Source organism: Excalfactoria chinensis, chromosome 15 (assembly GCF_039878825.1).
Source record: "Excalfactoria chinensis isolate bCotChi1 chromosome 15, bCotChi1.hap2, whole genome shotgun sequence".
NCBI lineage: Eukaryota > Metazoa > Chordata > Aves > Galliformes > Phasianidae > Excalfactoria > Excalfactoria chinensis.
Window position 1 is genome coordinate 877,811 of NC_092839.1, and position 27,977 is coordinate 905,787.

Consider the following 27,977-nt stretch of genomic DNA (forward strand, 5'->3'; position numbering starts at 1 on the left):
TGAAGACCGTGTGGGAGAAGGGACAGCTTGGCTGCAGCACACCAACCCCCCAGCAGCCCCATCGCACCCAGCGGTGGCACAGAGCCTGGAAACCTCCTCTCTTCCCTTTCTGAGCTCACAGAGGTCGCTGTGGCAGCACCCGACCCATTTCCTGCCCCGACACGCTCGGCTCTCTCCATTTCCGTGTCTCACTGCTGGTCTCGGGCAGCCTCAGCTCACTCTCTCAGTTCCCCAGGTGCGGCCACAGCTGGGGGCTGCCTGGAGGCCCCGCTCAGCTCCACCCCCTTTGCCCCCATCTGCTGCTGATGGGGTGAGACACTTCAACCCCCCCCCGTCCCCGACTTTAAATACCCGAACAGAACACTCCAGGCAGAGGAGCTGCCACTGCACAGCACCCCCACCGCACAGCATCCCCACCGCACAGCATCCCCACTGCACAGCATCCACACCGCACAGCATCCCCACCGCACAGCATCCCCACCGCACAGCATCCCCACTGCACGCCATCCACACATCAGTGCCTGGCTTTGAGCAGCTTCAAGCACAGACAGAAATCCAAAGTTACTTTATTGAATCATTCATTGAAACAAAGACGGCGCTAAGAGTTAACCAACAAAGCCTATTTATTGATTCCAAACACCGAGATACACAAGTTTTCAAGTCTTGCAAATATTGCTCCAAAGCAAAATCCTATATACAGCCCCTCAGCTCTAATAGTGCATCAACAAAGACAAATACGCATCCACAGTGCAATGTTTGCTCATCTCATCGAGGCTCCACGCTGCGTTCATTGACCAGTGACTGAGAGAACACAAAAGTGACCCGCCAGGCCCAACCAACAGCCCAGGCTACGAAATAACGATGTGGAAACTGACAGAAATGGGGACAAAATGAACCCGAAGCACAATGGAGAACCTTTCCCGAGCAGGAGAAGTGCCAGGATACTTGCAGTAAATACTTTCAGTCTTTCCCTGTGAGGGCTTCTACCCTGGCCGTGCTACAGGAGAACCAGCCCAGGATGTGCCGCCTCACAGCCAGCACAGCAGCAGAGCAGCACAGCCAGCACAGCAGCAGAGCAGCCCTCTCCCATCTCCTCAGTGCTGCCCCAAGCAAAAACCAACCGCAGCCACCACTGAAAATGAATGCACAGAAAGCAGCTGCTGGGAAAGCAGCTCAGCTCCAAAACTGCCCCCAGGCAGAGCTATGGGGCTGCAGTGATGATCGCCCCTCCAGACCCGCTACAGCTCTCATATAGTGGTTCCCCTTCCCTGCCCTTTTCCTGACAGCCCCACAGCCGCCCATGCTGTGCTGCTCTGCCCTATGGCAGCTGTGAGAGCCCAGCACTGCGCTTATCTTCAGAGAGTGAAGTGAGACTTGGACGCCCCGTAAGCTTTATTCCAACTGTGCTACAGCAGTTCTCTGTTCTGCTGTGTGCTGTTCTCCTACTGCACCAACTCGTACTGTGAGACAGAGACTAACTCTTCCCTGACGTGACTCTTGGCACAAAGCTGCAGTGACTGCCCAGAGGAGCCCTAAGCCTCCATCTTCCACAGGGACTGATTAAAACACACCCTGTGAAGAGCAGCTCCCATCCCACGCTCAGCGGTACCATCACACAGCACAGCTCTTTCAGGGCATCCTCGCCACGGAAAAACACCTTCACTGTTCTGTACGGCGACCCCAGCTGTGCTCGGGAAGGAAAGTGAAGCTGCAGTGCTGCTGCCGGAGCGCTGATCCACAGCAGAAAGGCTCCTGATACAGCACAGCGCTGCCTCAAGGACTGCACAACGCACCTGAGTGCGCGCAGCACCTTCCCCTTGCTTCACGGAGTAATACAACCCAGGACATTAAAACGTAAGGTAGAAAAGGGAACTCATGAACACACACCGTTAAGATAACAACCCACTCACTGCCTCTCAGGACAGTACCTCATGCATAGATCTCGAGGCTTTATTTACACAAATATAAAACAAACTGATTCCCAAAACCGCACATTCATAGCAAGTCTTTACAATGAACACGTTCCGAGTGCTGAAAAAAGGTCTACATTTCAAAACAGAACCGGAATGGCAACTATTAACAAATGGGAGAAGGCCCCACACCGCCCATGGCAGCCCTCGCCCCACTGCTGGGCAGCACAGCCCCACAGCACAGAGCTCAGCAGGAGGGTCAGCCCCACGGTGCCGTGTGAGCGACACGGTCAGCAGCTCAAACAATCCCTCATCCTGAATGTGAGCGCAGTGCCCCGTGGCCTCCCGCTGCCCCACTCACTGTGGCAGATGCAGGTTGGGCTCCTTGCAGCCCTCCACGTGGCAGCCCAGAGCTGGGAGCTGGGCGTTCATACCTGGTAGGTCTGAAAAACGTTATTACATTTCCTAATGATTAAATACCGTGTGCATTAACGCATAAACCAGGAGAAGGAAAACATGACACAAGTCACTGAAACTATGCAAAGTTATCTACAGCCTCTGTCAACAGGACATTTTTGGCTCTCAGAACTCCATTCTTCAGTGGCACAACTGGAGTCAATTCCATTACGAGAAGTCTAGCGCTTCTACGAGCAACTTGTAAGGAGTGAAATTTGGAGTATAATTTAATCAACCAACACCCAACCTTTGAAGACAACAGCATTAACCTCTTCTGTATCGTCACAATTGCCTAATAACCCCGGAATTATGAGATAAAATAACCTTTTGGCTGTCCTTTGAACAGCGCCTCTTCACAAATCCCTGAAGTCAATCCGCACCACATGCGAGCAGCATGCTGACTGCACTGAAACACACAGAGCTCTCCAGGTCAGACGCTCCAACGCCGCGCTTTGTAGCAGTCCCAGCGCTCTCCAGTCTCACGTGGAGCAGCACAGCGCGATCTGCTGCACCTTGCTGAGGTCCGTGATCAGCTGCTTTATGCAGTGCTTCAGCTGCGGGAGGCGGGCGAGCGGCTCAGGCGGCTCCAACTCCCCCGTGTAATCCAGCCAGCTCTCCAAAACTGCCAAGGGAAACAGAACGGCACTCCTTCAGTTCCCACTGACCCCTCTGAGCCACAAAATGAGTTCTTTACATCCATTTACATCTAAGCTGGGAGGAAGTGTTGATCTGCCTGAGGGGAGAAGGGCACTACAGAGGGACCTAGATAGACTTGATCAATGGGCCAAGGTTAGCGGAATGAGTTTCAACAGGGCCAAGTGTCGGGTCCTGCATTTTGGTCACAACAACCCCAGGCAACCCTACAGGCTTGGGGAGGTGTGGCTGGAAAGCTCCCAGATGGAAAGGGACCTTGGTGTGCTGATGGACAGTCATCTGAATATGAGCCAGCAGTGTGCCCAGGTGGCCAAGAGGGCCAATGGCATCCTGGCTTGTATCAAGAACAGTGTGGTGAGCAGGACTAAGGAAGTCATCCTGCCCCTGTACTCGGCATTGGTGAGGCCTCACCTCGAGTACTGTGTCCAGTTTTGGGCACCTCAGCACAGGAAGGACATGGAGGTACTGGAGCAGGTCCAGAGAAGGGCAACAAGGCTCGTGAAGGGCTTGGAGAATCAGCCCTACGAGGAGAGGCTAAGGAAGCTGGGGCTGTTTAGTCTGAGGAAGAGGAGGCTGAGGGGAGACCTTATTGCCGTCTGCCAGTACCTGAAAGGTTCTTACAGTGAGAGTGGGGCAGGTCTATTCTCACTAGTGACAAGTGACAGGACAAGGGGAAATGGCCTCAAGTTGCGCCAGGGCAAGTTCAGGTTGGATATTAGGAAGAACTTCTTTACAGAAAGGGTGGTTAGGGACTGGAATGGGATAGACATGGTTAGGGACTGGAATGGGATACACATGGTTAGGGACTGGAATGGGATACACATGGTTAGGGACTGGAATGGGATACACATGGTTAGGGACTGGAATGGGCTCCCCAAGGAGGTGGTTGAATCGCCATCCCTGTATGTGTTTAAGAGCCGTTTGGATGTGGTACTCAGGGATATGATTTAGCAGAGGTTTTTTTAGAGATCAGCTACTGGTTGGGCTGCGGTTGGACTTGATGATCTTCAAGGTCTTTTCCAACCTGGGTAATTTTATGATTCTATGATTGTCTGTGGAGGCAAAGATTTAACAACGCCATGAGATACCAGAAAGTGACTCCTCCTCCTCTCCACCATTAGGAAGAGCTTTTGATACTAAATGACCAATTCAACATCTAAGGGAAGTTTTAAGGACAAAGCCCAGATGTTCCCAGGAGAAAGCAGTGAGACAACACCACATGGTGCTAGGAAGATGCTATTGGAATGGAATGCCTTAAGATGGGATCTTAAAAAAACTGACTGGTAATATAAATATATATATTATATAAAAATATAATATAAATAATTGCAATCTTTGAGGCAATCAGCTCCAGCGCAGGCACCCTCTGCTGCAGGGAAGCAGAGGACGTGGTGTTTTCAAGACCCCCTTGCACAAGGAGTGCCCAGGGCAGGAAGAAGCTGTGGCACGATCGCAAAGAGATGACCAAACTGTTATCACAGAAACGTGGTGGGACAAATTGCACAGCTGGAGCACCAAGATGGAGGGCTACAAGCTTTACAGAAGAGAAAGGCAGGGCAGGAGGCGTAAGGGAGCTACCCTCCATACTAAGGGGGTGGACAGACTGCAAAGAGCTGCCTCTGAGGAACAGCCATGCTCAAGTCAAAAGTTTGTGGGTTAAAAACCAGGAGCTCATCTGGCAGCTGGGTCTACTATGGACACCTGATCAGACAAAGCCTGTGGACCAAGCCTTCTTGCTCCAGCTACTAAAACAGGCATCACATTTTTGTGGTCTCTCATCTCAGTGAGAGATTTCAACCACCTGGTGCCTCTGCTGGGAAAGCAGCACAGTGAGCTGCAAGCAATCCAGGAGACTCCTGGGATGTGCTGAGGATAACCTCCTGGTCCACAAGACAGACCAACTAGCACTGAGGCACCACTAAATCTGGTGCTCACCAGTGTGAAATAAATCATTAAGGAGGTTCAGATTAGAGTCTGGCTGGGTTACAGTGACCACAGCACAGTAAAGTTCAAGATCTCAAGGAAGAGATCAAGGGCCTGGAAAGAAGACAGGGCCCTGAACTTCAGAAGATCCAGCCTCCAGCTGTTTAAAGAATTATTGGATGAGGCCTCCTGGGAAACTGTCCTCAGGGACAGAGGAACAGAGCAGAGCTGGCTCTCTTAAGGATCCCTGCCTGTGAGCATAAGAGCTCTGCATCCCCCAAGTGTAAGGAATCAGGCAGAAGAGGCAGGAAGCCAGCACAGCTGGGCAGGGACACACTGCTCCAAGTGCGGGGTAAGAAGGAAACATGCAGGCAGTGGAAGCAGGGGGGCATGCTGGGCAGAGCACAGAGTTGTTTGGATGAGCAAAGCCAAGGCACAGATGGATCCACACTTGGCAAGGGATGTGAAAAACAAGATTGGTCAGAAGAGTGAGACCAAGGACAGTGTATCCCTTCTACCCACACCCTTCGATAGAAGGGAAGGAAGAACTGGCTACAACAGACCTGCAGGAAGTTGGAGAGGCTGTATAGAAGAAGCTAAAACAGCCAGCAAGCCCAAAGAACAGCTCAGAGACAGAGAAGCACTATGGAAAATGACAACAAAAACAAGATACAAAGGCATTCCACTACAACACTTGATGCAAGTATTCAGAGATGATGCAAGCAGGATTTTTTAAATTTGAATTTAATTCTTCATGGTATTTGCTTTATCTTCAATTTTGTTTTCAAACCTTCCAAGCACCACAAGTGTCTGCTTTCTACTACTAAATGCAGCACATCTCACAGCTTTATGCTCACCACACCGCAGGTCTGCAGAAGTAAATCTACAGCCAGCAAGTTCTCAACAGCAGTTTTATTTGAGTGGGACAAAATGCAGTTACTTTTTTAAACAGAAAAATGCTACCTACCATCTAGCTCCTTCTCAATGAAATCCATTCTGTGTATGACTTCATCCTGCAGAGATTCCACATGAGCTAAAAGATTAAGCTGCCACTGCAGCTGTGAGTTCACAACTCCTTCTTTGTCCTTTTCCAGCAGTTTCATTTCAATAGCTTCCTCTGGAGAGGCTTTCTTAGACGCAGGCTCTCTTACCTAGCAGAAATACAAACGTCACTATTTGTAACAGTGATGCAGAATTGGTCAGGCAGGCTGTCTGGGTCCCCACAGTGCCCCAAGCTAACGGCTTCACAGATTTTAGGCAACAGAGAGACACAGAAAACAGAATATAGAAATGTGAAGGCAGTTTGGTTAAAAGCAGATCACAACAGACCCTCACAGCTGTGAGGTCTTAGCAGACCTCCCTGTACCTTAATCTCCAGCACCTTATTCTGGGAAGGTAACACTGAGCTGTATCTGACACCCACAGCTTGCTTCCTGCCAGCTTGCTGCTGGAAGACACTGCACTAAATCCGTGTGTCCAGGAGAACACCACAAATTCCTTTAAACACAACAGTACTCAAGCAAAGAGCAAGCTGTGCTACAGCAAGGATGGGCTCTTCCTGAAGGAATCTAATCTCAGTTCTCCTGTAACTTCCATCAAAGCACCCAGACAACTTATCAAACCTGACTGCACTGTGGAAGCCGTGCTTTCTTCCATCATTTTTCTGAAATGTGACAGGATTAAGAGAAAGACTCCTACGAGATCAAAACACTGAAACACATCTTTGTGGGAAACAAAAAGCCATCCCAATGGATTTGACAGAGAAATGAGGAAGAACACGATTTACACATTCTTTGGAAATAAAATAAAAGCTAAACTGCATTCCCATCCAAGAAACAGGGAGGTCAGTATTTCCCCCGAGGCCTTTCATTTGCCAGACTGTACTTTGTGACCTGACAGCACCCAAGAGAAGCCAGTCTGCACACTGCAATGAAGAGAGGCCTCTGATACAAGTTTGCTGGACCTGATGGAGCTGGAATTGAGAACTGACCGTTAAAAGCAGAAAACTGGAGTGCTTCAGTGGGAAAAGAACTGAACTATTTAGCAATGCCTATTCCTAACCATCACTTCAGGTTACTTATCTACATGTTGCCTGAAGAATCTGGAATCAATTTAATGTAGCTATTAAACAAATGCGAGAAAAGCTGGCAATAACCAAAAGCTGCAATAGCAGCGTGTTTGAGAGTACCACACGTGCTTGCCCTGCTCCCTTCCTAGCATTTATCTGCACTGTCTAAAAAGCAGGCAAGCAAGGAGCAACAAAGCACTGGCAGAGCACAGGAAACATTCCATGGAGCGTACAGATGATTTAAAACCCAGAAGTCGACTTCTGGGATGAAATGGTGGAGATGATCACACCTATTACTTCAATGTGTACCAGCAACCTAAATTCAGCACCATGACAGGAAAAAAAATAGAGATAAATTAAATAGCATTACAGGGGCTAAGGAGTTCTGCACTTTGCCAGACAAACGCATTCTCTCTGCAGAGAGGGTTATTTTAATATAAATACCTTGGAGTAATTGTGTTTGGATTCATTCTCCATTTTACATATCTCTCGATCCAGATTCCACCCGAGCCTCTCTGACAGGACGTCATCCCCATTCTCCCTTATTCTATTTACACCTTCATCCATGGCTGAGCTTCTCGTTTCCACAACCAGCCTCTGCTCTATAGCAGGGTAGTAGGCCCGAGGTTTCTGGTAACAGTGTTCACTCGTGATGTAAGATTCCTCCACAGAAGGAATGGCTGAGGGTTTCTCAGCTGTCCCGTTCCAAGTTCTGTAACTCGTTGTCTCCTCTTTGCAACAGTTTTCTTCAATGTGAATGATGTGTTTCGTATGGATTTTTTCATCCACTGTAATGTGCTTCCATGGATGGCACCAGAGCTTTAGGTCAGGATGTTCTTTATTTCTGTTCAAACATAAAAGAAGTCAGACATCCACCGAATTTAAACTTAAAATGACCAAGTAGGCTGTACTACCATGTAAAGAAACCAAGCAAGAGCATTTGCAATACTACACAAAACGTTGAAATAATTTCCCTGAACCCAACATGCAGAATCCTGCAGTGCTCTGTCAGGTTCATTACTTTCACTTCTCTAACATGGTACATGAACCAAGTGTCGGCACGAAGGAAAAGGTGAAGAATAAACTTCAAAGATGCAAATATAAAACTTCACCAACGTTGCCCTCAAAGGCAGAGATTTGCCTCCTTATCTGTAATTAACCCATTTTCACGGGGACAGCTTTAATCGTATTTTAAATGGGTAAGTCAAGTACGCTGGAATTACAATACATCCAGTGACAAAGTGTATTCCCACACCAGCAAAGCAAGACGACCGCTCCAATCGCTCACTTCCAGATTTTTGTCTGCAGTTTCCCCCAGATAACCTTCAGAATTCAATCCACTGATTTTGTCCAACCCTCTAATGACAACAGTGGCAGCCTTGGGGTGGGTATAGCAGTGCTTCATTAGTTCCTTCACATCTAACTTCCCTTTAAAACCCCTTGAGATTACTGGGAGAGCTTGAGTGTTATTTATTCCAGCAGCAGGGACAACTATAACTATCAGATTATTACATACGTATAGCAAACAACATTTGTTGTCCCACTCTTGGTGAGGTATCCTGAATGCACTTTGAGAAAAGGCAAAGCCAAGTGCTCTCTCACCAGAGCTTTCTGCTCCAGCTACAGACATTCTACACCTCAAGGTGCTCTCTGTGGAGCAAAGCAGCAAGGGATCCTTTGCACAAGACAGAACACTGGCAGATGACACAGCAGCTATACAACTGTGGCTGCTCCCATGCTGAGCACCTGAGCTCCCTTCTGAGGGCTGGCACCAAACCTGCCACAGTGCCTCTGCTCCCATGCATCCTGCTTGAAATACTGAGCAACACCCTCCTCATGATTGTGAGATCGCCTCTCTCCCAGACTGCAGATCTGCATCAGCAACAAAACTATTCTTCTAATTCAGTTTTTTGTTTTTAACTCCACTTTGATTTATGCAATGATCAAAAACCTGGGGCTGCAGACTCCACCAAGGATCAAGCCATCTTTAGGGGAACCAGGTCATATAACCATCACATACCTGCCCAGTACTGCAGACCACAACACTGGGCAAATCTCAGTTGACAACTGAAAATCATAGTACTAAGCACTGCTATTTAATAAGAAAAAGCTTAAGGACTGGTCTTAGGATATTTATGTTCCAGTCACCTGAGACAAAGGTACTTCCAGATCTGACTTAAGGACACCTCAGCAGAAAAGCAAGACCTCACCTTACAAGTGGCAACTTCTTGCTTTCCAAACACTGCCAGTGGCATTACTGCAACACCACAGATTAAACTTAAGGAAAAAAAAACGACAAAACAAGCTTTGTTTTCCAAATAGCTGCTGTTGAGCAAATTATCAATGAATAAATCATAAACTGTATTCAATCAATTAGAAACTGCTAGATGTGGATTAGGAAAAAACCCTCAGTCAGAACCAAGGGTGACCTCAAAAAGAAAACTATAGATTTCTACAAGGATTAGGAACAACATTGGTGCTGTGTTTTGTGTTGTTCCTAGCGTACTGTGTTTGTACAGGACTGAGATCCTACAGGTTGTTGAAGGTCCAACCACTCTTCCTCTACAGGGCAACAAATTACGCTAAAAGAAGAGACGTGATTTCAACTCAAAAATTACTGGATAGAGAAGGTAAGTGCTATAAGAACATTGCCATGGTTATACACCATGCTCTAATTGCTACTGCTCTATTTCGGTGCTTTAGGAGAAGCTGCTGTTAAGTTTTTTCTTCTTATTTTCCCAGCTCTTCTTCACACTGTCAGTTTACACTCCCCACCACACTTATCCAAGACAACATTAGCAATTCAAACTATAGGTGACATACATCTGCAGAGAAACATAAAAAGTCAGTCTGAATTTCTTGTTACTTTTCTACTACTTGAAATCTAATTCACGTTGAGAACACATCAACTGGTACTTAAACACTGCTTACTTCAGTATGCTCATCTTCAGCTGCAGTCCATGCAGTACTTCTATCACTCTCTGCACATCGCCAAGAAGCTGGTGAGTGGCTACTATCTTCTTGGCATTCTGGTGGGAGTAATTTTCTTCCAAGAATGCTAAGCCATGCATGTGGCCATTACTCAACCACTCCTTCTCATACCAGTACTTTAAGCTGGACCTCTGACCTAAAGCAACAGTAATGAGTGTGTTAAAATGCAGCATTAACTACAGCATGTTAACATTACTGGTGTTAACTATGATCATCTGTCTTGCGCAGCTTACTATCTCTTATAAGTAGCACTAATAACCATCTTATGACAGCAGACAAAACTTTGGAGACGTAAGAATCTGTAAGTGGGAAGTGAAATGGTACCTTGGTCAAGAAAATCTTGGCCCAGCTGTAAAAGCCAGCGGGCATTCAGACCCTGATTCCTACAGAACATCCACAACATGCAGCTGGTGTACAGAGAAATGTACGATTGTAGCAGGGTATCCTTGATTATATCTAAAGCCAGACTGGATACAGCTCTGCAGACAGAAATGCCACAACAGACAATAGGTCTTTATTTGCCAGTTTTGTGCATATTAATAGTCACTCAAATGTAAATTTAAAAGGAATCGCTGATGTGTTGGTGAAGAATTTGCCAGTACTAAACTATCAGTAATGTTAATTCTAGCTTAAAAGGTCAGATTATTAATAAGAGCTGAAATGAAATTGTGAAACGGCAAGTGCTTGAGCAAAGGAAATTGAAGGAGAGCAAAAAAGTTGTTAACAGAGGAGTGAAACTTGATAAGCTTACAAAATTACAAGAAACAAGTAAATAAAAATGAACATAAAGAAAAACAAGAGCCCAACCTCCCCCCCACCTCTGCACTGTGCTGCTGCAGATGTTCTTAGATGACAATTCAGTGCACTGAGAACACCCCATTCACCGCCCCAGCCACAGCACCTACAAAGCCAAAGATGCTACAGGAGCACAGTTCAGAACCACCTGCATAGAGAAGTCTCCAGTACAAGGGGGTTAACATCCATTAAACAGCAGCACTCAGGAGTTTGTTGAAAAAAATCAAGAGTCGGGAGGCAGCAGGATGAAAACAGGGGATGGCACTGCCTACCCACTGGGAAACATCACTGGCCGTGCTGTTACCTGGGGCACAGTGAAACTCCCTGGACATCCTACAGAGAAATTACTCGTAGCTGCTGATGTATCTTCTGGAAGGTAACTAAAAATAACAACGCAACTGTTTCCGTATCATGCCTGATATACAGATCCACAGACATAAAGGAAACCTACACTTGCTCCCAGATGTCTGACTCAAAGACAAATCCAAAGAGCATGCTGCCACTGAGCAGCACAGGACAGTATTGGATGCTTTGAGGCAACACCTCCAAAAGGCCTCATTTTCCAGCAGAAGTCCAGTGTTTATTTGTGTGTCAGGAAGGCTCTCAGCTGCAAGTGCACTTTGGTCAACAAGTGTAAACCCCTGAGTTTTAAAACTTCGTGGTTATCTGAACAGCATGGAGGCTGTCTGCTCTGTCTCGGTGGATGACAAGCCAGACATGTGCCAGCAGTGTGTGATCACAGCCCTGATGGCCAACTGCAGCAGGCAAGGAATGGATTGTCCCCCTCTGCTCTGCCCCTGTGGCAGCCTGCCTGCAGAGCTGTGTCCAGCCCTGGGGCTGCTGCCACAAGAAAGATGTTGATCAGCTGGGGTGGGTCCAGAAAAGGCCATGGAGATGCTCAGAGGGCCAGAGCACTTCTGCTATGGAGACAGGCTGAGGGAGCTGGCGGCGTTCTGCCTGGAGAAGAGAGGGCTCTGGAGAGACCTCAGTACAGCCTCTTCCAGCACTTGAGGGGTGGTTATAAGAAGTCAGTCTCCCCCCTGCTTAAGCAGTCTGATAGTGACAGGACAAGAGGGGTGGCTTTAAACTAAAAGAGGGGAGATTTAGGTTAAAAGTGAGGAGAAAATTTGTTACTCAGAGGGCAGCAAGGCCCTGGCACTGCTGCCCAGAACGCTGTGGGAGCCCCATCCCTGGAGGCATTCAAGGCCAGGCTGGATGGAACCCTGGGCAGCCAGCCCACAGCAGAGGGGCAGAAGCTCAATGGTCTTTAAGGTCCCTTCCAACCCAGGCCATTCTATGATTTCACCCACTCAAAGCCTATTCATGGCACTGTTTACTTGAGGGTGCACTTGTGGGTACAAAGTTCTCTCTCTTCCTGTGTAAATGCACTAATGAGATGGAGAGATTTCCAACAACTCATGTTTCCTATTCCTTGAAAGCATCTGTCATATAACAAGCAATATTTTGATTATGTTCAAGCGAGGGTAAATGTCACCTGAACACAAATCACTTAAAAATCCTACCTGGCTCAAAGAGAATCTAAAATGAGTTATATTTTTAAGCATAATTATACTAGCCTTTTATTTCTGACAATATGAGACTAAACAGGGGAAGTTCCTAAAAAAGGCATTTACTCAATAATATACTCTTTAAATTAGGCATAACCATTTGCAGATTCACAAAATCCATGTGAGCTCATTTCAAGACAAGGAAAGGTTCATTGAAACTGAGAATCCACTTTGTGGCTCACAGTGAAAATACTGGACAAAAATTCTATCTGTTTTGGAAATCAAATCCAAACCAAAAATACAAGTTTTAGGAGCTTCAAAGCAAAAAAAAAAAAAAAAGAAAAAGAAAGAAAAAAAAAAAAAAGCAATACATTAGTTAATCAAAGTAAATGTTAGCTGTGATTGGTTTTCATTGAAAAGCATTCTGATGAAGCTCTAGTGTGGTGGCACAGCTTCAGCTTGCACATGCAAGGGTCCAAAACTAAATCCAAAGTAAAGTATCTTGAAAGTAAGCAGTTAAGAGTCCTGGGTGCAAAACGCTGCAATAATAATTATAATAAATGCAACCTTTAAGATTATAACTGTCTAAGATAACTGTATGTAACCATAGAGTCCTTCCTTTACTATGAGTACAAATGATGTTATAGTGCACAAACTCTGCTTAGCCATAAGCAAACAATTTAGGTGCCCCAAGAGCGTGCAGTTGTCAAGAAAAGCAGCAATCACAATCCAAATAAGCACTTGAACTCTGTGCGTCCAACCCACTACTTTAATGGTTTGTTGTCCTCTTTCTGGTATTTTAATAAAGCTATGAGTAACAAAACTTTTCTTATTTATATACTTATAGTATATATTTTGTATACAGCCCAAGACTGTTCCTTTTCACTCAACTCAGCACAGGCAAGTCAAAAGGTTGGACACGCCTGACATAAGCCAAGAGGGCTTGTGATGAGGCAGGCTGGCAACCCAGGCATCTCGTCATATAAAAGCATGGACACAAGCCCAAACCTCATCCATTTCCACACTCAGCGAGGTTTTATAACACACAGAAGGAAGCCAGAAACAACCCATGTCAGAAAGGCAGTTTTTATCTGCTGCATAAGATGAGATGAGACATTTTAAACTACTCAGGAGTAGAAAATGCACTGCTTAATCAACTGTGACTGTACTACCCATGATAAATTCAGTTTACATTTATAGATGAGCCACTTCCAAACAAGTCAAGGACATCACAGCTGTTGAGAACCAGCGACCTCTTGCTGATGTTTTAATCAACAAATAACCCTTGCCTTGCTGGAAGAAAGCAGCAGTCATGTCCCTTAAGAGGTGACTGCATTTTAATCATAAGGAGTCTTTATGGAATTTTCCTGAGTGTTTTTCAATTTGTTTTCTGTAGTCAGGCAGTAGAATCAACTTCAATTCTTATTACTGATAAATGTGACGCAGATGGCCACAGTTAAACATTGATTTCCATTCCTGTCCAGCTGTAATTCCACAACACTGACTAGTGCACTCGCACGAGCTCCGTTACAGATTCAGAAAGTTGAAATTCATTACTGAAGTAAGTAATGCTTCACAGCTAGCAAAGACAGAGAAAAACCCCAACCTTTAGCCTTTGCAACAGAAGCATATTAAACTAGTAGTTACTATATACATAGGAAGGTTGTGTCACTTAAAACTTTCTGTACCTGGAGGATCTTGGCAAATATAGCAGGTGTATTTCTCAGGTACGTTATCTTCCATTAAGCCCATACAGACTCCATGCTGCCAGCACAAACACTCTTCACACTGTTAAAATAAAGAAGTGCACATCAATAGAACTCAACATATTTACCTTGATTAAGAGATGTGTCATCTACGCATGTTAAAAACAACAAGGTACATCAGTGCCCGTTCCCTTGCAGCGTCAAACCAATACATCAAAGAATCAAACTGCAATGCTATTACAGTCCTTCCCACATTTTTCACACCATTTATGGAGATGGGACAAATTATGCAGTCAAAGCAGAGATCCTGAAAAGTACCAAAATGTTCCCTTCAGAGATGAAAACCTTTTTGGAGATGCATGCATATGTTACCAAGGAAGCAAACAACATAAAATCGAGCTTTATAAAAATATATCAACAAACAACAAATAAACAACCTTAACTGTAAAATCAAAGGGATATTAATGATACACAGAAGTAGCCAACCCTGTGCTTCACTGCACCTTTCGCGTTTCATCCACTTCCACAAAGGTACTTCTATTCATAGAGAAGAAAAAATTTAAAGTTTTTAAGAACTTTCTGATGTTTATCCTTATTGCTAAACACTGAGTACACTTCAGCACTATTTTTTTGTGCAGTTGCACTACTTAACATGAAATCCTTGTACTTATATTTGCAGTGTCAGGGCAGAAACAACTACACCCACACATTCTGCTTCTGCCTCTTTCTTTTCCCCCCTCTGGCCTTGACAAGCAGCCCAAACCATAACAGCAGCCTAAAGGCCAACAGAACATGAGACAAAACCACACATAGGAATATGAAGTCATTTTTAATTTGAAACTGCATGGTGTTCATTCAGAGTCCCTCTTTCTATCAGCAGTGGAACTGTAGATGGGAATCTTTATATCGTGGTGAACAAGTCAAAAGCTTAATGCAGAGACCACAGCTATACTGACAAAGGTTTTCAAATGAGCTCACGTGAAAAAATGGCAACTGCAAGCAATTTGAGAGGCTCCTCACTGACATGCAAAATACCAGCTTGGTAAGCACTTCAGTTGTGTAGGCCAATACATAAATGAACGCCTTTCTCCCCATCTACTGTATTTCCTCCAGCCAAGAGAGATGGGAAGGCTTCCGTGTATGTCATTTGCTTTAACTAAGTGTGGAGGAAACTGAAACACAAGAAACAGCCAGCAAGAAACAGACTTCTGAAAAATGGGACTAATAGTGTCTAGCCTTACAAAATGGAAAAGGGGATCTAAAGCAAGAAGATGTTTTCAGGAGAGATTCAGAGACCATCCCCTGTTCACAAAGCAGTAAGATATGTAGGAGCCAGAGAATAATGTCCTAAAAAGAAGAGAGAGAAAGAAAACCAGCCTGCTTGCTACAAAATGAGAAGGGAGCTCCTGGACTTGGTCACACTTGCACCCTATAAGTCAGGCAATGAAAAAATCACCCCATTGGGACACAGCTCCCTCCTTCTGCCTGCACGTTTACCTCCCAGCTTAGCAACAGACCCAGAGTCTATTCTCTGGGCCCATGTAAACACCACTGGCCAGGCAACAGATAAGTTAAAGTTAACAACTTTTTCCTGTGTCTTCTAAGGCTTAAGGGGACTTTTTGAAGGAGATCACACAGCTTACATGAGCAGCAAGAGAAAAACTGGAGCAAAAGAAGCCAACGTCAAATATAAACCAAAAACTTCTTTAACTGAAATGAATAGGAATTGGGTAGAATGGCTAAGTAAAAGTAAACAGAGAGGGCAGTTTCAAAGAGACCTTTAATCACCAGTGTTAAGTGGGCAGACAACAGACACTGCTGTGGCTGGCAAGTTTCCTGTACACTCAGTTTACAAGGAGTACAACGGACAGATGGCTTCATGCAGATTAGGAACTACAGGGAACACTGCTGAATGGAAGAATGCGGTTCTGCTTCCAAAAAAAGCTCCACTTTGCTAACTTAAAATGCATATTCTCTAAACCTAGGAAGTGTTCCAGTCGGTTTTATTTCCCCCCTTGTAGATTTGCATTTCTCTAAAACAAAACACAAAACCCCAACTAGCGACAAACCAACCATTAAAGACTTTCATAGATTTCTTCCACCTTAAGCACAAATAACAAAACCCGAATGCTTACCTGAATCATGAAGTCATTTTCTTCTTTTACTTCACAAACACATCGAACAATCTCAAAGTCACTTTCTTCAGCTTCTTCGTCAGGATTTGTGGTTACATCAACATCCTGACTGCAGTCATCATCGCTCCACAGTAAGCTGTCCATGGATGACTCACTCATGGTGTCTTCCTCTATACAAAAAAATAAACAGATCAAATACCAGGTAGTTACAGAAAGGTCACAACTCCCAAATAACCCTGGATATGTACACGTGCATTTCTAAACGCGTCAGTTCATTTTTTAATTCAAGGAACATCAAACTTGTTTATTAACTGTCATGAAATAATGCAAAACAGGTTAACTGTGGCAGTTCCTGAGCTTTGAGAGTAGTAGGAGAGGAATAACTGTCCTTTTTACTGCACTAACTTGTAACAGCAAATACCGAGATACTAAAAGATCACGAAAGCTGGAACACAGCAGCCAGTTTCTGAGCTCTGTTTATAAATATTATGAGGTCACTAACATCTGCTCAAGAGCTTCTTTTCTTTACATAGATCAGAAAGCCATCAGAAAAACATGCAGTTGTACAGATGTGGAATAATACACATAACTATAGCCAGTGGCGTCCCAGGCACAACACACATCCCATACAATTTGCAAAGCATCCATTTCTAACTCTGAATTAATTATTACTTTGAAGGAAACCTTAGGAAAAAATAACAGATTTAATTACTGAACAATTATCATAGAGCTCATAAGGAGCTGCAAAAAGGTGCAAAATTAGTGAGTTCTCAAAACAAGAGGAAAATATTCTTAAAACTTCTGTGGAAATAGAGACAAAGCAAACAGCAAAGGCACCAACATCCAGCTCTGGCAGCCAAATGAGGCTCAGTTTGGTCAGGTTAGGCAAAGGAAAGACACAGTCCTGCATAAGAACAGCCAAAGAGTGATTTTACCATTTGTCTTTGATTTTCCTCGGTGGTGTCCCGACTCAGAGCACTGCAGTGCACTAGGGTGGGCAGATGATTTATTTGAAGAAATATTTTTTGTGACAACTGACTTTTCAGGAGGAAGTTCCTGTGAAATATCTGTGTTTTCTTCACTAGCAGAGTACTCTGTAAAATTGTAAGTATTGTTATTGTTAGAAGTTTGTGGTCAAGGAAAAAAGACAGAAGAAAAACATTATAAAAACAGGCATGTATGATTCACAGAGTGTCCAGTTCAACATGCCAGGACTCAAGGATTCACTATGCTGCTGAAATACTTGTAACCGAGAGGCAAGAAAGACACCATATGAACCAATAAAACCTTATACAGCTTTATCTTCCTTCACTGCTGATGTTAGAAAGGCTGAAAACGCTGGTTAAATTCAGCTATTCTGCAGGCTGAATGTGTCTACAAATGCTCTTGCATTACAGCCACTTCTATACAAGCACTGCTAGCTGGAGGCCACTTGCTAACACCCCAGTTACTCACACAGCATACATGTTTCTTCCCAGTGTCGTGGGCTACAAAGGAGACAGAGCATTCTCTTTTCCTAGCCTACAGACAAAATGGGATATTTGAGTGGAAAAGTTGGTCAGGAACATGCAGAGAAAACACCCAGAACAGCTTCTCTGAAGTACCAGCTTGTCATGTCCTGGCCCATACATCAAATCTGGCTGTGTGCAGTGAGAGGCAGCACCCTCCATACCAGTTACCTGCAGGAAGCCTGCAGGGTTCCTTCACTAAAGAACAAGGACATCAGCAAAACTGTACAGCACAGAAGGCTGCTCTAGCTGTGGTCACTGCATGCACCTCAAATCACTCTAGTAAACCGAACTGTTACTAAGTTGTATACTGAGAAAGGAGAAGAATCTTTATGCCCCAGAGTCACTGAGCTTCTCAGCTGCTGTGGCTCAGAGAACAAAATTCTGCAATGCTAGCCTCAGGTCCTAAAGACCTAGCATTAGTAAAAGGGCTGCAAATCTCAATTACAAGAGCCTGCTCAGTATGGTCTGTCCCTCAAGAAATGTGAACGTACACAACTTATGACTGAACAAGAACTGAAACAGTCCAGGACATACACTGGTGGAAAAGCAGTTGAAATGTGCTGTCCTGACCTCGCCTTGAAAACTATTTCCACCTCTTTTGCTGTCATGTTCCTGAAGGAACAAACCACCAAGCCTTTCCTCCTGACTGAGCAGCATAATTTATACGAGTTCAAAGCACCACTGATTTAAAACCAGTTATTTCTGACTATGGCATTCTGAGATCCAACAATCTGCTGCATTCAGAAGAGCATAATTCACCGGGCATCCCAAGAAAGCTTTATTTTGGATGTTTCTGCCTAAAAGAAAAAGTTAACAGTCCAGCATTCCAAACAAAAACCATGCCGACCCCCCCTGCCAAGAAGACAGTGCCTTGGAAATCCCCTGAAGCTTTTATGTTGTAACACAGAATGTAATACATAACTTTCTTGTCTCTGGTACTAACTGACAAAACTGAGAACCTGCCCGTCCAGAAATGTTGCTGGACACTTTATACAGGGGGAATGTGTCAGTGTTGGAAAGTCACTTCTGGTGCCAATCACTTGATAGCACTGCAGTTTCAGCACTGGAGGATATACCAAAGCTCCTCCACTCTTGAGCACTCTCTGCCTTCTTGACCCTGAAGCGTGAAGATGTTGCAGATTATTGATGAGATCTGACAGATCTGACAGGTTAGAGATGGCAAACTGACCTTACTGTACTTAGCTACTGAAATGATCTTAGCGTTGCTCTGAAACTCTCAGAAATATGACACACTGCATTTTTTGTACACTGAAATGGTGAACCTACAGATTGCACAGGCTAAGGCACAGTGCCCAACAATACAATTAACCTCCATAAGTACCGCAGCTCAACTGGTACATGCATCAGGGTCCTCCTAGAAAGCTTGAGGGAGTCTTGAGAAGCCAACACACTTCCAGCTACACTTCAAAAACCCAAGGAAAAAGGGACAAGCAGATGGCATGCTTATTTGTAAAGTTATCAAGCAAGTTCACAAATGAGGACTTGTAGAATACCTTGTATCTGTGGGCACTGTGTAATCAGAAATTTAATCAGTTTATTTCAGTACAATCTAGTCAGTCTACATGCAGTTTTCTCCCCCTTCTACTGCCTCATGATGGCTTGTCCAAGAAAAATTAGGATGTGACATGTTTAACAGAGCTCATTATCAGAACCTCTGAAAATAAGTGAGGATTTAAGCAGTCAAAAGGCTAACAGTGGAAAAATGAGGACCCATCAGCATTTTCAAACCCCACCACTTGAACAGAAGACCTACAACAATCTCACATACTGTCAATGTCTGGTACAAGGGGAACTCAGTAGTGAATCCAGGAGACCTGCACTTCCTGTAACTGGGTGAACTTTATATACAAATACGCTAAATAATGAAAGGCCAAACTTACATTAACACATTGACTACAGAGTTAGATTTACTCTGTAAAGTAAATAAGTGCTATCAGCTGTCACGCAGCATTAATGATGTACCTCAATCAGGAAATAAATCTTGTCAGTCACTATTTGATTCTAATTATTTCTTAATGACACAAAATCAGAACTTATTGATAAATGAAGGAGACAGTCTTATCTGCAATGCTTTCTCTTAAGAGCATGGGACTGGGTAACAGGCAAAAGAAGATAAAGTATTTTCCTCTACAGAAGAAAAAAGCTTTACCAGGCTTAGTTTTCTTTTTCTTTTTTTTCTTCTTCTTTGCCTTGGATCTTCCATAGTCCTTGGATTTTCTTTCTTTGTTCTTCTCATGTTCTTTAGCAGCTGAAATTAGACAACATTCCAATTTAATTTTAAAGACATACACACCTACTGTACTTACAGATTTTCTTAAAGGCCTCCATGGTTTCTTCAGTTAACCATGGCCAGCTCACTAGGAAAAAAACAGCACAAAGCTTACTCGTAAGAACTACCAGCTCCCAGAATTGGTCTGTCTGAAGTCCCAGGGTGATTCTCCCACAGCTAAGTTACAATAGCATGCAGCAGAAACCAATCAGACACCAATGAACCATTTACTAATTACGTAGAAAGGTCAAGCCCTCAGAAGATACTGGGGATGTTTGCTAAGCAATTCAGATTTCTAACTGAAAATCTTACTGCTGAACTCACTTTTCAGTTGCACTGTGACAGAAGTCTGACATAAGAACAGAAACTCAGCCCACCATTTCTCCCAACCTTAAACACTGAGCTTCCATAGTGTCTGGGAAATTGGTAATCACAGCCTGAACCTCTGATTAATCAGCTGAGGCAAGGGTTGTGTCAGCTGTGGGAGCACAGGTGAGAGTGATGTAGCTGTGCTCCCGGAAGGAGCTCGACTCCAGCTCCTCTAAGACCTCATTTAAGGGCTGACCACCACCAAGGCAGCATCTCTTGGAGACTGTTACCTGGTGGAGACTGCCCCAGCTTCTCCAGCCAAGGCATCAACATTGGTGAGTTTTCCTTTGCATGTAACTTTTGAATATTTACCATCATCTTTGTTAATATCCTTATATTAGCCACCCTTACATTTAGCAAGCCAGGCAGGAGCCTGTAGATAATGGGAAAAGAGATGTCTTTTTTGTGGAGTATGTTTAGTTGGTTCAAGGGGGAGAAGGTCACCCCCTTAGGAAAGATCCTCCCTGGGCAAATCCCAGGATTCATGGGATCCCCATATTTCCAAGTTGCACCTATTCTTGAACAATGGGGTCCTTTACAAGTGGTGGACAATACATCCCCATTCCATTTAACTGAATATTTACAGAGACTACATAAAGATATTCTTACCACCAGAGAAAGACAAATGGCTGCGTCCATGGTAGCTTGGCCCTTACTGACTGCTTTAAATCAGGCCAAGATGAAATCAAATGATATTGAGTGTGAAAATCAATTATTAAAAGCTCATATTGAGAAGCTAGAAAGCAAACTTGGTTTTTTAATGGGGAAAAATCCATTGTTTTTTTCACCAAACCCCCAATATATTTCAATGAGTGACAAACAAGATCCTGAAAACACGGATCAGGACCAAGTCACCAAAGCTGATTTAGAGGAGCCAACTATGATGGACCTATTAGAAGTCCGTCCTGTCGTGACCCAAAAAACAAAAAAGATTCAAGACTGACCAACAGGGGTGCCTCCTGATCAATGGCCCCTGCTGAATCTTACCTACATGTAACAGCCCATTTGTACACACCCACTGAACTCATGGATTTAGTTCAGCGATTTAGACAAAGGCTGAGAGAAAGCGTTCCGACCTGGCTATTACATCTATGGGATTCAGGGGCAGAAAGTATATTAGTTAGCAGACCTGAAGTGTCTAAACTAGCAACAATAACCATCCATCCTGCCCTTAGGCAGAGATTGTATGCAGGGACCCAGATCACTGATGAAAATCATTCAGTCGTAGATTGGTTGATGGCTGCCTGCCACATGGTACGGCCAAATAAGTCTGACGTACTGGTAAACACGGGCATGTGGTCTTCTATGGAAGACCTTCAAAATTATATACGGGAACTAGGCATGTGAGAAGCCATTTATGAAGATATGTTTGACAACCCCGACATGGTAAGATTTTCTGCGGGGATGAGGGACCTAATATTGCAACAAGCTCCCTCACATACGTATGGAACACTGGTTTCCATATTAAATCCATTAGTGGCTTCGGAAGCAGCAGTTCAACAAGCTGCTCAATTGGTAGTGGATCTGGGGGAGACAGAGTGTTTATGAACTAAGCGCAATATTAGGGTAATAGAAGATGCCGAGGTCTTTCCAATAACTCGAGCTAGGAGACCGTCCTCACAAACCTCTCAGTCGGGACCCATAAGAGTGTCCTGAAAACAAATGCTTAATGATCTTCTTCGGGCAGGTGTTCAATTAACAAAAATTGATGGTCAGCCCAACCATGTTCTCCTTCAGCTGCTTCCACAGCTGAAGGATGAACAAAAATTCCAAAACTACCCTAAAAGACCAATAATTATAGAATGATGACCAACAGTAACTTGGAGGATTTCATTGTTCCGAGTAGAAAAAAGAAGCCACCTCAAGTGTCTCGGGTCACGATACCTGAGACGTTAGAGGTAAAAGATTTTAATCTAGCCCAGTTCATGGCATGATGAGGGACGTCAGTCCCCCTAGGGCCTCCAGACTACAGAGGGACCGGAGGCCCTCTGTAGAATTAACAATATATTGGTCCCAGAAGAACGTACAAAAGGTTATGGCTCTAGTTGATACTGGGGCAAAAACATCTATAATATACGGAGACCCAACGAAATTCAAGGGCAATAGAGTGATGATTGGAGGTTTTGGGGGACAGACCATTCCAGTCACCCAAACCTGGGTAAAATTGGGGGTTGGGCGCCTCCCACCACAGGAGTATAAGGTACCCATTGCCCCAGTTCCAGAGTATATATTGGGGATTGATATCTTGTGGGGCCTGGCTCTCCACACAACAGTGGGAGAATTCTGGCTTCAACAGAGATACATTAGTATCTGAGCAATACAGACAATGTTGAGAGGCCGTGCAAAACACGAGCCTATTTGTCTGCCGAAGCCACGCCGGATTACTAATGTAAAACAATACAGACTCCTGGGTGGGCAGGATGAAATAACAAAAACGGTGCAGGAATTAGAGAGAGTGGGTGTTATAAGGCCTGCACATAGCCCACACAACTCCCCAATATGGCCAGTGCAAAAGCCGGATGGAACATGGAGGATGACAGTAGATTACAGAGAATTGAATAAGGTCACACCGCCCGTTCATGTGGCCATACCCAATATTGCCTCCCTAATGGACACACTAAGCAGAGAAATTAAAACATACCACTGTGTCCTAGATTTAGCAAATGCATTCTTCAGTATTCCAACCAGTGAAGAATCACAAGACCAGTTTGCATTTACATGGGAAGGTAGGCAGTGGACTTTCCAGGTCCTATCGCAAGGGTACATGCATTCTCCCACCTATTGTCATAATTTAGTGGCGCGTGATCTGGCCAATTGGGAAAAGCCGGATAATGTCAATTTATATCATTATATTGACAACCTCCTGTTAACATCAGACTCATTAGAGGCAGTGGGACAAGCAGCAGACTTGTTGACAGCTTATCTGCAGAAAAGAGGGTGGGCTATAAACCCACAGAAGGTGCAAGGTCCAGGGTTATCTGTGAAATTCCTGGGAGTAGTTTGGTCCGGGAAAACCAGAGTACTACCCAGTGCGGTAGTAGATAAGGTCCAGGCATTTCCAGTCCCTATGACATCAAAGCAGCTGCAAGAATTCTTAGGTATATTGGGGTATTGGCGCTCCTTTATATCTCATTTAGCTCAGCTATTGAGGTCATTGTACAAACTTACTAAGAAGGGTCAATCATGGGAGTGGGGGAAGGTAGAACAGGATGCTTTCCAACAAGCAAAACTGGCAGTTAAACAAGCCCAGGCACTGGGTATATTTGATCCGACCCTCCCAGCTGAACTAGATGTTCATGTTAACCAGGATGGTTTTGGCTGGGGCCTGTGGCAACGCCAGAGTTCTGTTCGAACCCCCATTGGATTTTGGTCTCAGGTTTGGCACAGAGCAGAGGAAAGATACAGCATGATTGAGAAACAGCTATTGGCTGCCTATTCGGCATTACAAGCAGTAGAGCCAATAACACAAACAGCAGAAGTCATAGTTAAAACTACGTAACCAATCTGGGGGGGGGTAGGGGATTTGACCCACCTTCCTAAGACAGGGGTGGCCCAAGCACAAACGGTAGCACAATGGTCACCTATCTGAGCCAGAGAAGTAGCCTGTCTTCATCTCCACTTAAAGAAGAACTATAGAAAATCCTAGGCCCAGTGACATATCACAGTGATGCACCAAAAGAACCGATGGTCGCTCCACCAGAGAAGAGTCCCATTCAGGAAGGAAGATATCCTATTCCTGAAGATGCCTGGTATACGGATGGGTCCAGCAAAGGCAACCCAAGCAAGCGGCGAGCGATAGCATACCATTCCTCTACTGAGACAATCTGGTTTGATGAGGGGGATGGTCAGCGCAGCCAATAGGCAGAATTGCGAGCCGTGTGGATAGTTATAACTAAAGAACCTGGTGATGGTATTCTGAATATCTGTACAGATAGTTGGGCTGTGTACTGGGGGCTTACTCTGTGGATTACACAGTGGGCTACCCAGGAATGGACTATCCGCGTCCAACTGATTTGGGGTAAAGACATGTGGGTAGACATTTGGAATACAGTCAAACACAGGACAGTGCGTGTCTACCATGTCTCTGGTCATCAACCCCTGCAGTCACCAGGAAACGATGAAGCGGACACACTGGCCCGAATCCGATGGATTGAGAATTCACAATCTGAAAATGTTGCCCGTTGGTTACATCAGAAACTACAGCATGCTGGACAAGAGATAATGTGGGCAGACGCTAAAGCATGGGGGCTGCCTGTACAACTATCTGATGTTGTCCAAGTGTATCAGGATTGCGATGCTTGCTCAAAGATGAGACCAAGACCGCTGCCTGAAACAACATCCCACATTGCTAGAGGATATAGTCCTCTTCAAAGATGGCAGGTTGATTACACTGGGCCCCTCCCTCGGTCTGAGGGGGCAAGATATGCCCTGACCTGCGTCGACACCGACGTAGGCTGCTGCAAGCCTATCCAGTACCAAAAGCAAATCAGGTGTATACCAACAAGGCACTTACTAAATTGATGTCTACCTATGGGACACCTCAAGTTATCGAGAGTGACCAAGGGACTCATTTTACTGGAGCAATGATACAGTGTTGGGCAGAAGAAAACAACACTGAATGGCGATTCTACCTACTGTATAACCCAACAGGGGCAGGCCTTATTGAATGTTACAATGGTATCCTCAAGGCTGCCCTGAAGACAGACTCCCAGTCCCTGCAAGGGGTGGACAAAAAGACTATATGAAACCCTGTGGGACCGGAGACCTTGAGATGGCAGATCCAGTGCCCTAAAAATGCTGCAAACTATGTGGGCCTCCCCTCTTAGGATCCAAATTACGGGTACTGATAATCAGATAAAACCACAGGTTGGTAATGAAAATAATCTTCTGCTCCCTGCCCCTGAGAATTTAGAACCAGGAATCCATAAGATAAATTGGCCCTCGAAGGTGCAGGTAGGACCCAAGTGGTGTGGCCTACTTGCACCTTGGGGGAGATTATTGGAAGTGGGAGGTTCAGGAACCCCCTTGGTGACAGGTACATGGCTTACTGCCACTGTGGTCAATACTCCGATCTTCATTGCTAAAGCGACACCTATCATGTCCCTGTGGCAGATCAAGACTCCTCCTCTGGTGCCAGATATAGTTATACAGCCACAGATATCTGGCCAGAGGGTATGGTATCAGTGGCTGGGGCATAATCCAGTACAAGCAGAAGTATTGACCCAAGATAAGAATACGGCCTGTATCTTCCCTTGGAGGGCGGACCTTCCCCCTCCTAGTACCCTTGAAACATTTGTATTACTCTCCCTAAGACTCTAAGCCTCTATGACCATCAGAGGACGATTTGTTTGGACTGATGAAATGCAGATAGACTTGTACCTTAAGATGGCTTGTCTCCAGTAACATCTATCAACCACTGGCCCACAGAAGTTTGTGAACATTCATCCAATCATCATCCAAATTACATCAACATTCACTGCGATGGGAAATTGTATCAGCATCGCATTGGGTCTCTGTAATAAGGGAAAACTCACCTAATCATTGGTTCATGCTGTGAAGGGGTGGAGTGTCTGGGAAATTGGTAATCACAGCCTGAACCTCTGATTAATCAGCTGAGGCAAGGGTTGGGCCAGCTGTGGGAGCACAGGTGAGAGTGATGGAGCTGTGCTCCAGGAAGGGGTGGAGCTCGACTCCATCTCCTCTAAGATCTCATTTAAGGGCTGACCACCACCAAGGCAGCATCTCTTGGAGGTCACTCCCCAGTGGAGACTGCCCCAGCTTCTCCAGCCAAGGCATCAACATTGGTGAAATTTCCTTTGCAACAATAGTTTTTTTGAATGATTAGGTGATAGATTTCAATCAAGTCCAGCCACAAAGCACGTCTCCAGAGCCTCTGCTAGAGGTAACTGCTGCCAGGCAATGCACACAAGTCTGTGCTGTTTACCATCACTTGTTTCTAACTTCTTTCTTTCAAATTTAGCACTCCGCAGCAGAATGCCTAGATTAGCATAGCTCCTCCAGTTAGTTATCCTGACACTGCCAAGACCATGAGGTGCAACCAGAGTGCATTGTGAGAGGACACCTTCCATCTCACCAAGGCTCTGCTCACAGTACTCAACTATGAGGCCGCTCAACAACCCATCCAGAAAGCCATTTCATTTACTGATCACTGCTATCACAGTAAGCAGCTGAAGACACTCCTTTGTCAGAAATGCCCTCCTATATAAAACATATAAGAATCTGACTCAGGACACAAAACACCACCTCCAGAGTATTACCTTAACCTCCCACAATACACTGTTAGTAACCTTCCTAACTCACAATACAAGGCTATGCTGCTGTGGCACAAGCAGCCCACCTTGAGAACCAGAATGCTCAGTGACATTTGTGTGATTACCAGCTGTGATGAGCACAAGGGAGACAAAACATCAGCATCTCCACGAAAGAGCGGTGTTGCCGTGCACGGCAACAGAGCTGTCAGCTTTTTATGTCCCCTTCCTTTCAGGCCTTGCAAAGCCCTACAACTTTGCTGCTCATGTTCCTTGTTTTCATGTTATTAACGAGGGCTGTTAGAGTCACACACTACCAGCCACCAAGCCATGCAGACCTCAGAGGAAACAGGTTTGGCAAAGCAGAAAACAAACTTTATTTCCCTTCTGCTACCATTTACACATGGGGATTCTATAAAGCTTCCAGCTACTCCTGGCTTCCCTTTGTCCTCATCCCTCCTATTCTTCCAGACTCAGGATCTCTGGGAACCATTTCCTTCTCCCTGCTCACATACATGGATGCAAGTCAGTCTCATCATTTTATTCCTCCAGGAAAAGGGCAAAAGGACAATAACTGAGGTCAACACAGTAGGGAATATTCTGCATCCTTCCACCTGGAAATGGAAGACTGGATGGTCAGATCACCTGATCTGTTTTATGGCACATAAGAGGGCAAGATATGCTTCTTCAATCACTCAACTCATCAGTTGTAAGCGTGACCAAAAAAAAAATCTCCTCGGTCTCATTCTTATTCCCCTTGAACTTGGCAGTATGGTCCTAAAAAAACAAACAAACCTGAAAAAAAAACTGCAAATGTTTGTGTATTTCACCCCAACTCATTTCTTGTAAACACGTTCAAGTCTAATGAACTCTCACTGGAATATGACCCAATAAGGCAGCTACCTAGTTAGAAACAGCCTCACCGCCTTGCAAGACCAAAAAGAAATGCAAACTGTATCACACACTCACATAAATCCATCCCAATCACATTTTCTTATAAAAGCAATTTTTGCCAGAAACATAAAAATCCTTAGCCCCACTTAATCTCCTTGAGTGGTAGGGATTAATGAGGATCAGGATGAGCACTCTCTCACACCCCACCAACAGCACAGAGAAAGGCTCAGCTAATCTCTACAGGCCGTACTCTCAAATAAGAATGAATTCTACTGAACCAGAGCAATGCTAACACCACAACTTTCCTGGACAAAGATCAGTTACAAAGCAAGTAGGCTATGCTCAGGTTTTTACATCTTTCTCAACACAGCAGCTCAAATTGTCACTACAAATTGGAAATAAAATGGTGCAGTAGGAAATCTGATGGGATGCAGAAAATTATTTTCACATGTCTGTAGGGCTGTTATCCACCTGAATTACAGATTTCAGATAAAGAGG

The 27,977-nt window shown here is 44.7% G+C and overlaps 1 protein-coding gene across 4 annotated transcripts in view; it reads right to left on the reverse strand.

Moving 5' to 3' along the window:
* Positions 1-1,914: 1,914 nt before the first annotated feature.
* The window catches only part of PHF20 (PHD finger protein 20), a 65,017-nt gene continuing 38,954 nt past the window's right edge, over positions 1,915-27,977 (reverse strand). For all 4 annotated transcript variants that reach the window (XM_072349901.1, XM_072349900.1, XM_072349899.1 and 1 more), the window contains 8 exons: positions 19,828-19,926; positions 17,082-17,240; positions 16,147-16,316; positions 13,994-14,093; positions 9,943-10,138; positions 7,456-7,855; positions 5,911-6,094; positions 1,915-2,988 (listed from right to left, as the gene is read on the reverse strand). In XM_072349901.1, coding sequence (XP_072206002.1) covers positions 2,846-2,988; positions 5,911-6,094; positions 7,456-7,855; positions 9,943-10,138; positions 13,994-14,093; positions 16,147-16,316; positions 17,082-17,240; positions 19,828-19,926 — 1,451 coding nt within the window. In that variant the 3' untranslated portion in view covers positions 1,915-2,845. The remainder of the gene's footprint in view (positions 2,989-5,910; positions 6,095-7,455; positions 7,856-9,942; positions 10,139-13,993; positions 14,094-16,146; positions 16,317-17,081; positions 17,241-19,827; positions 19,927-27,977) is intronic.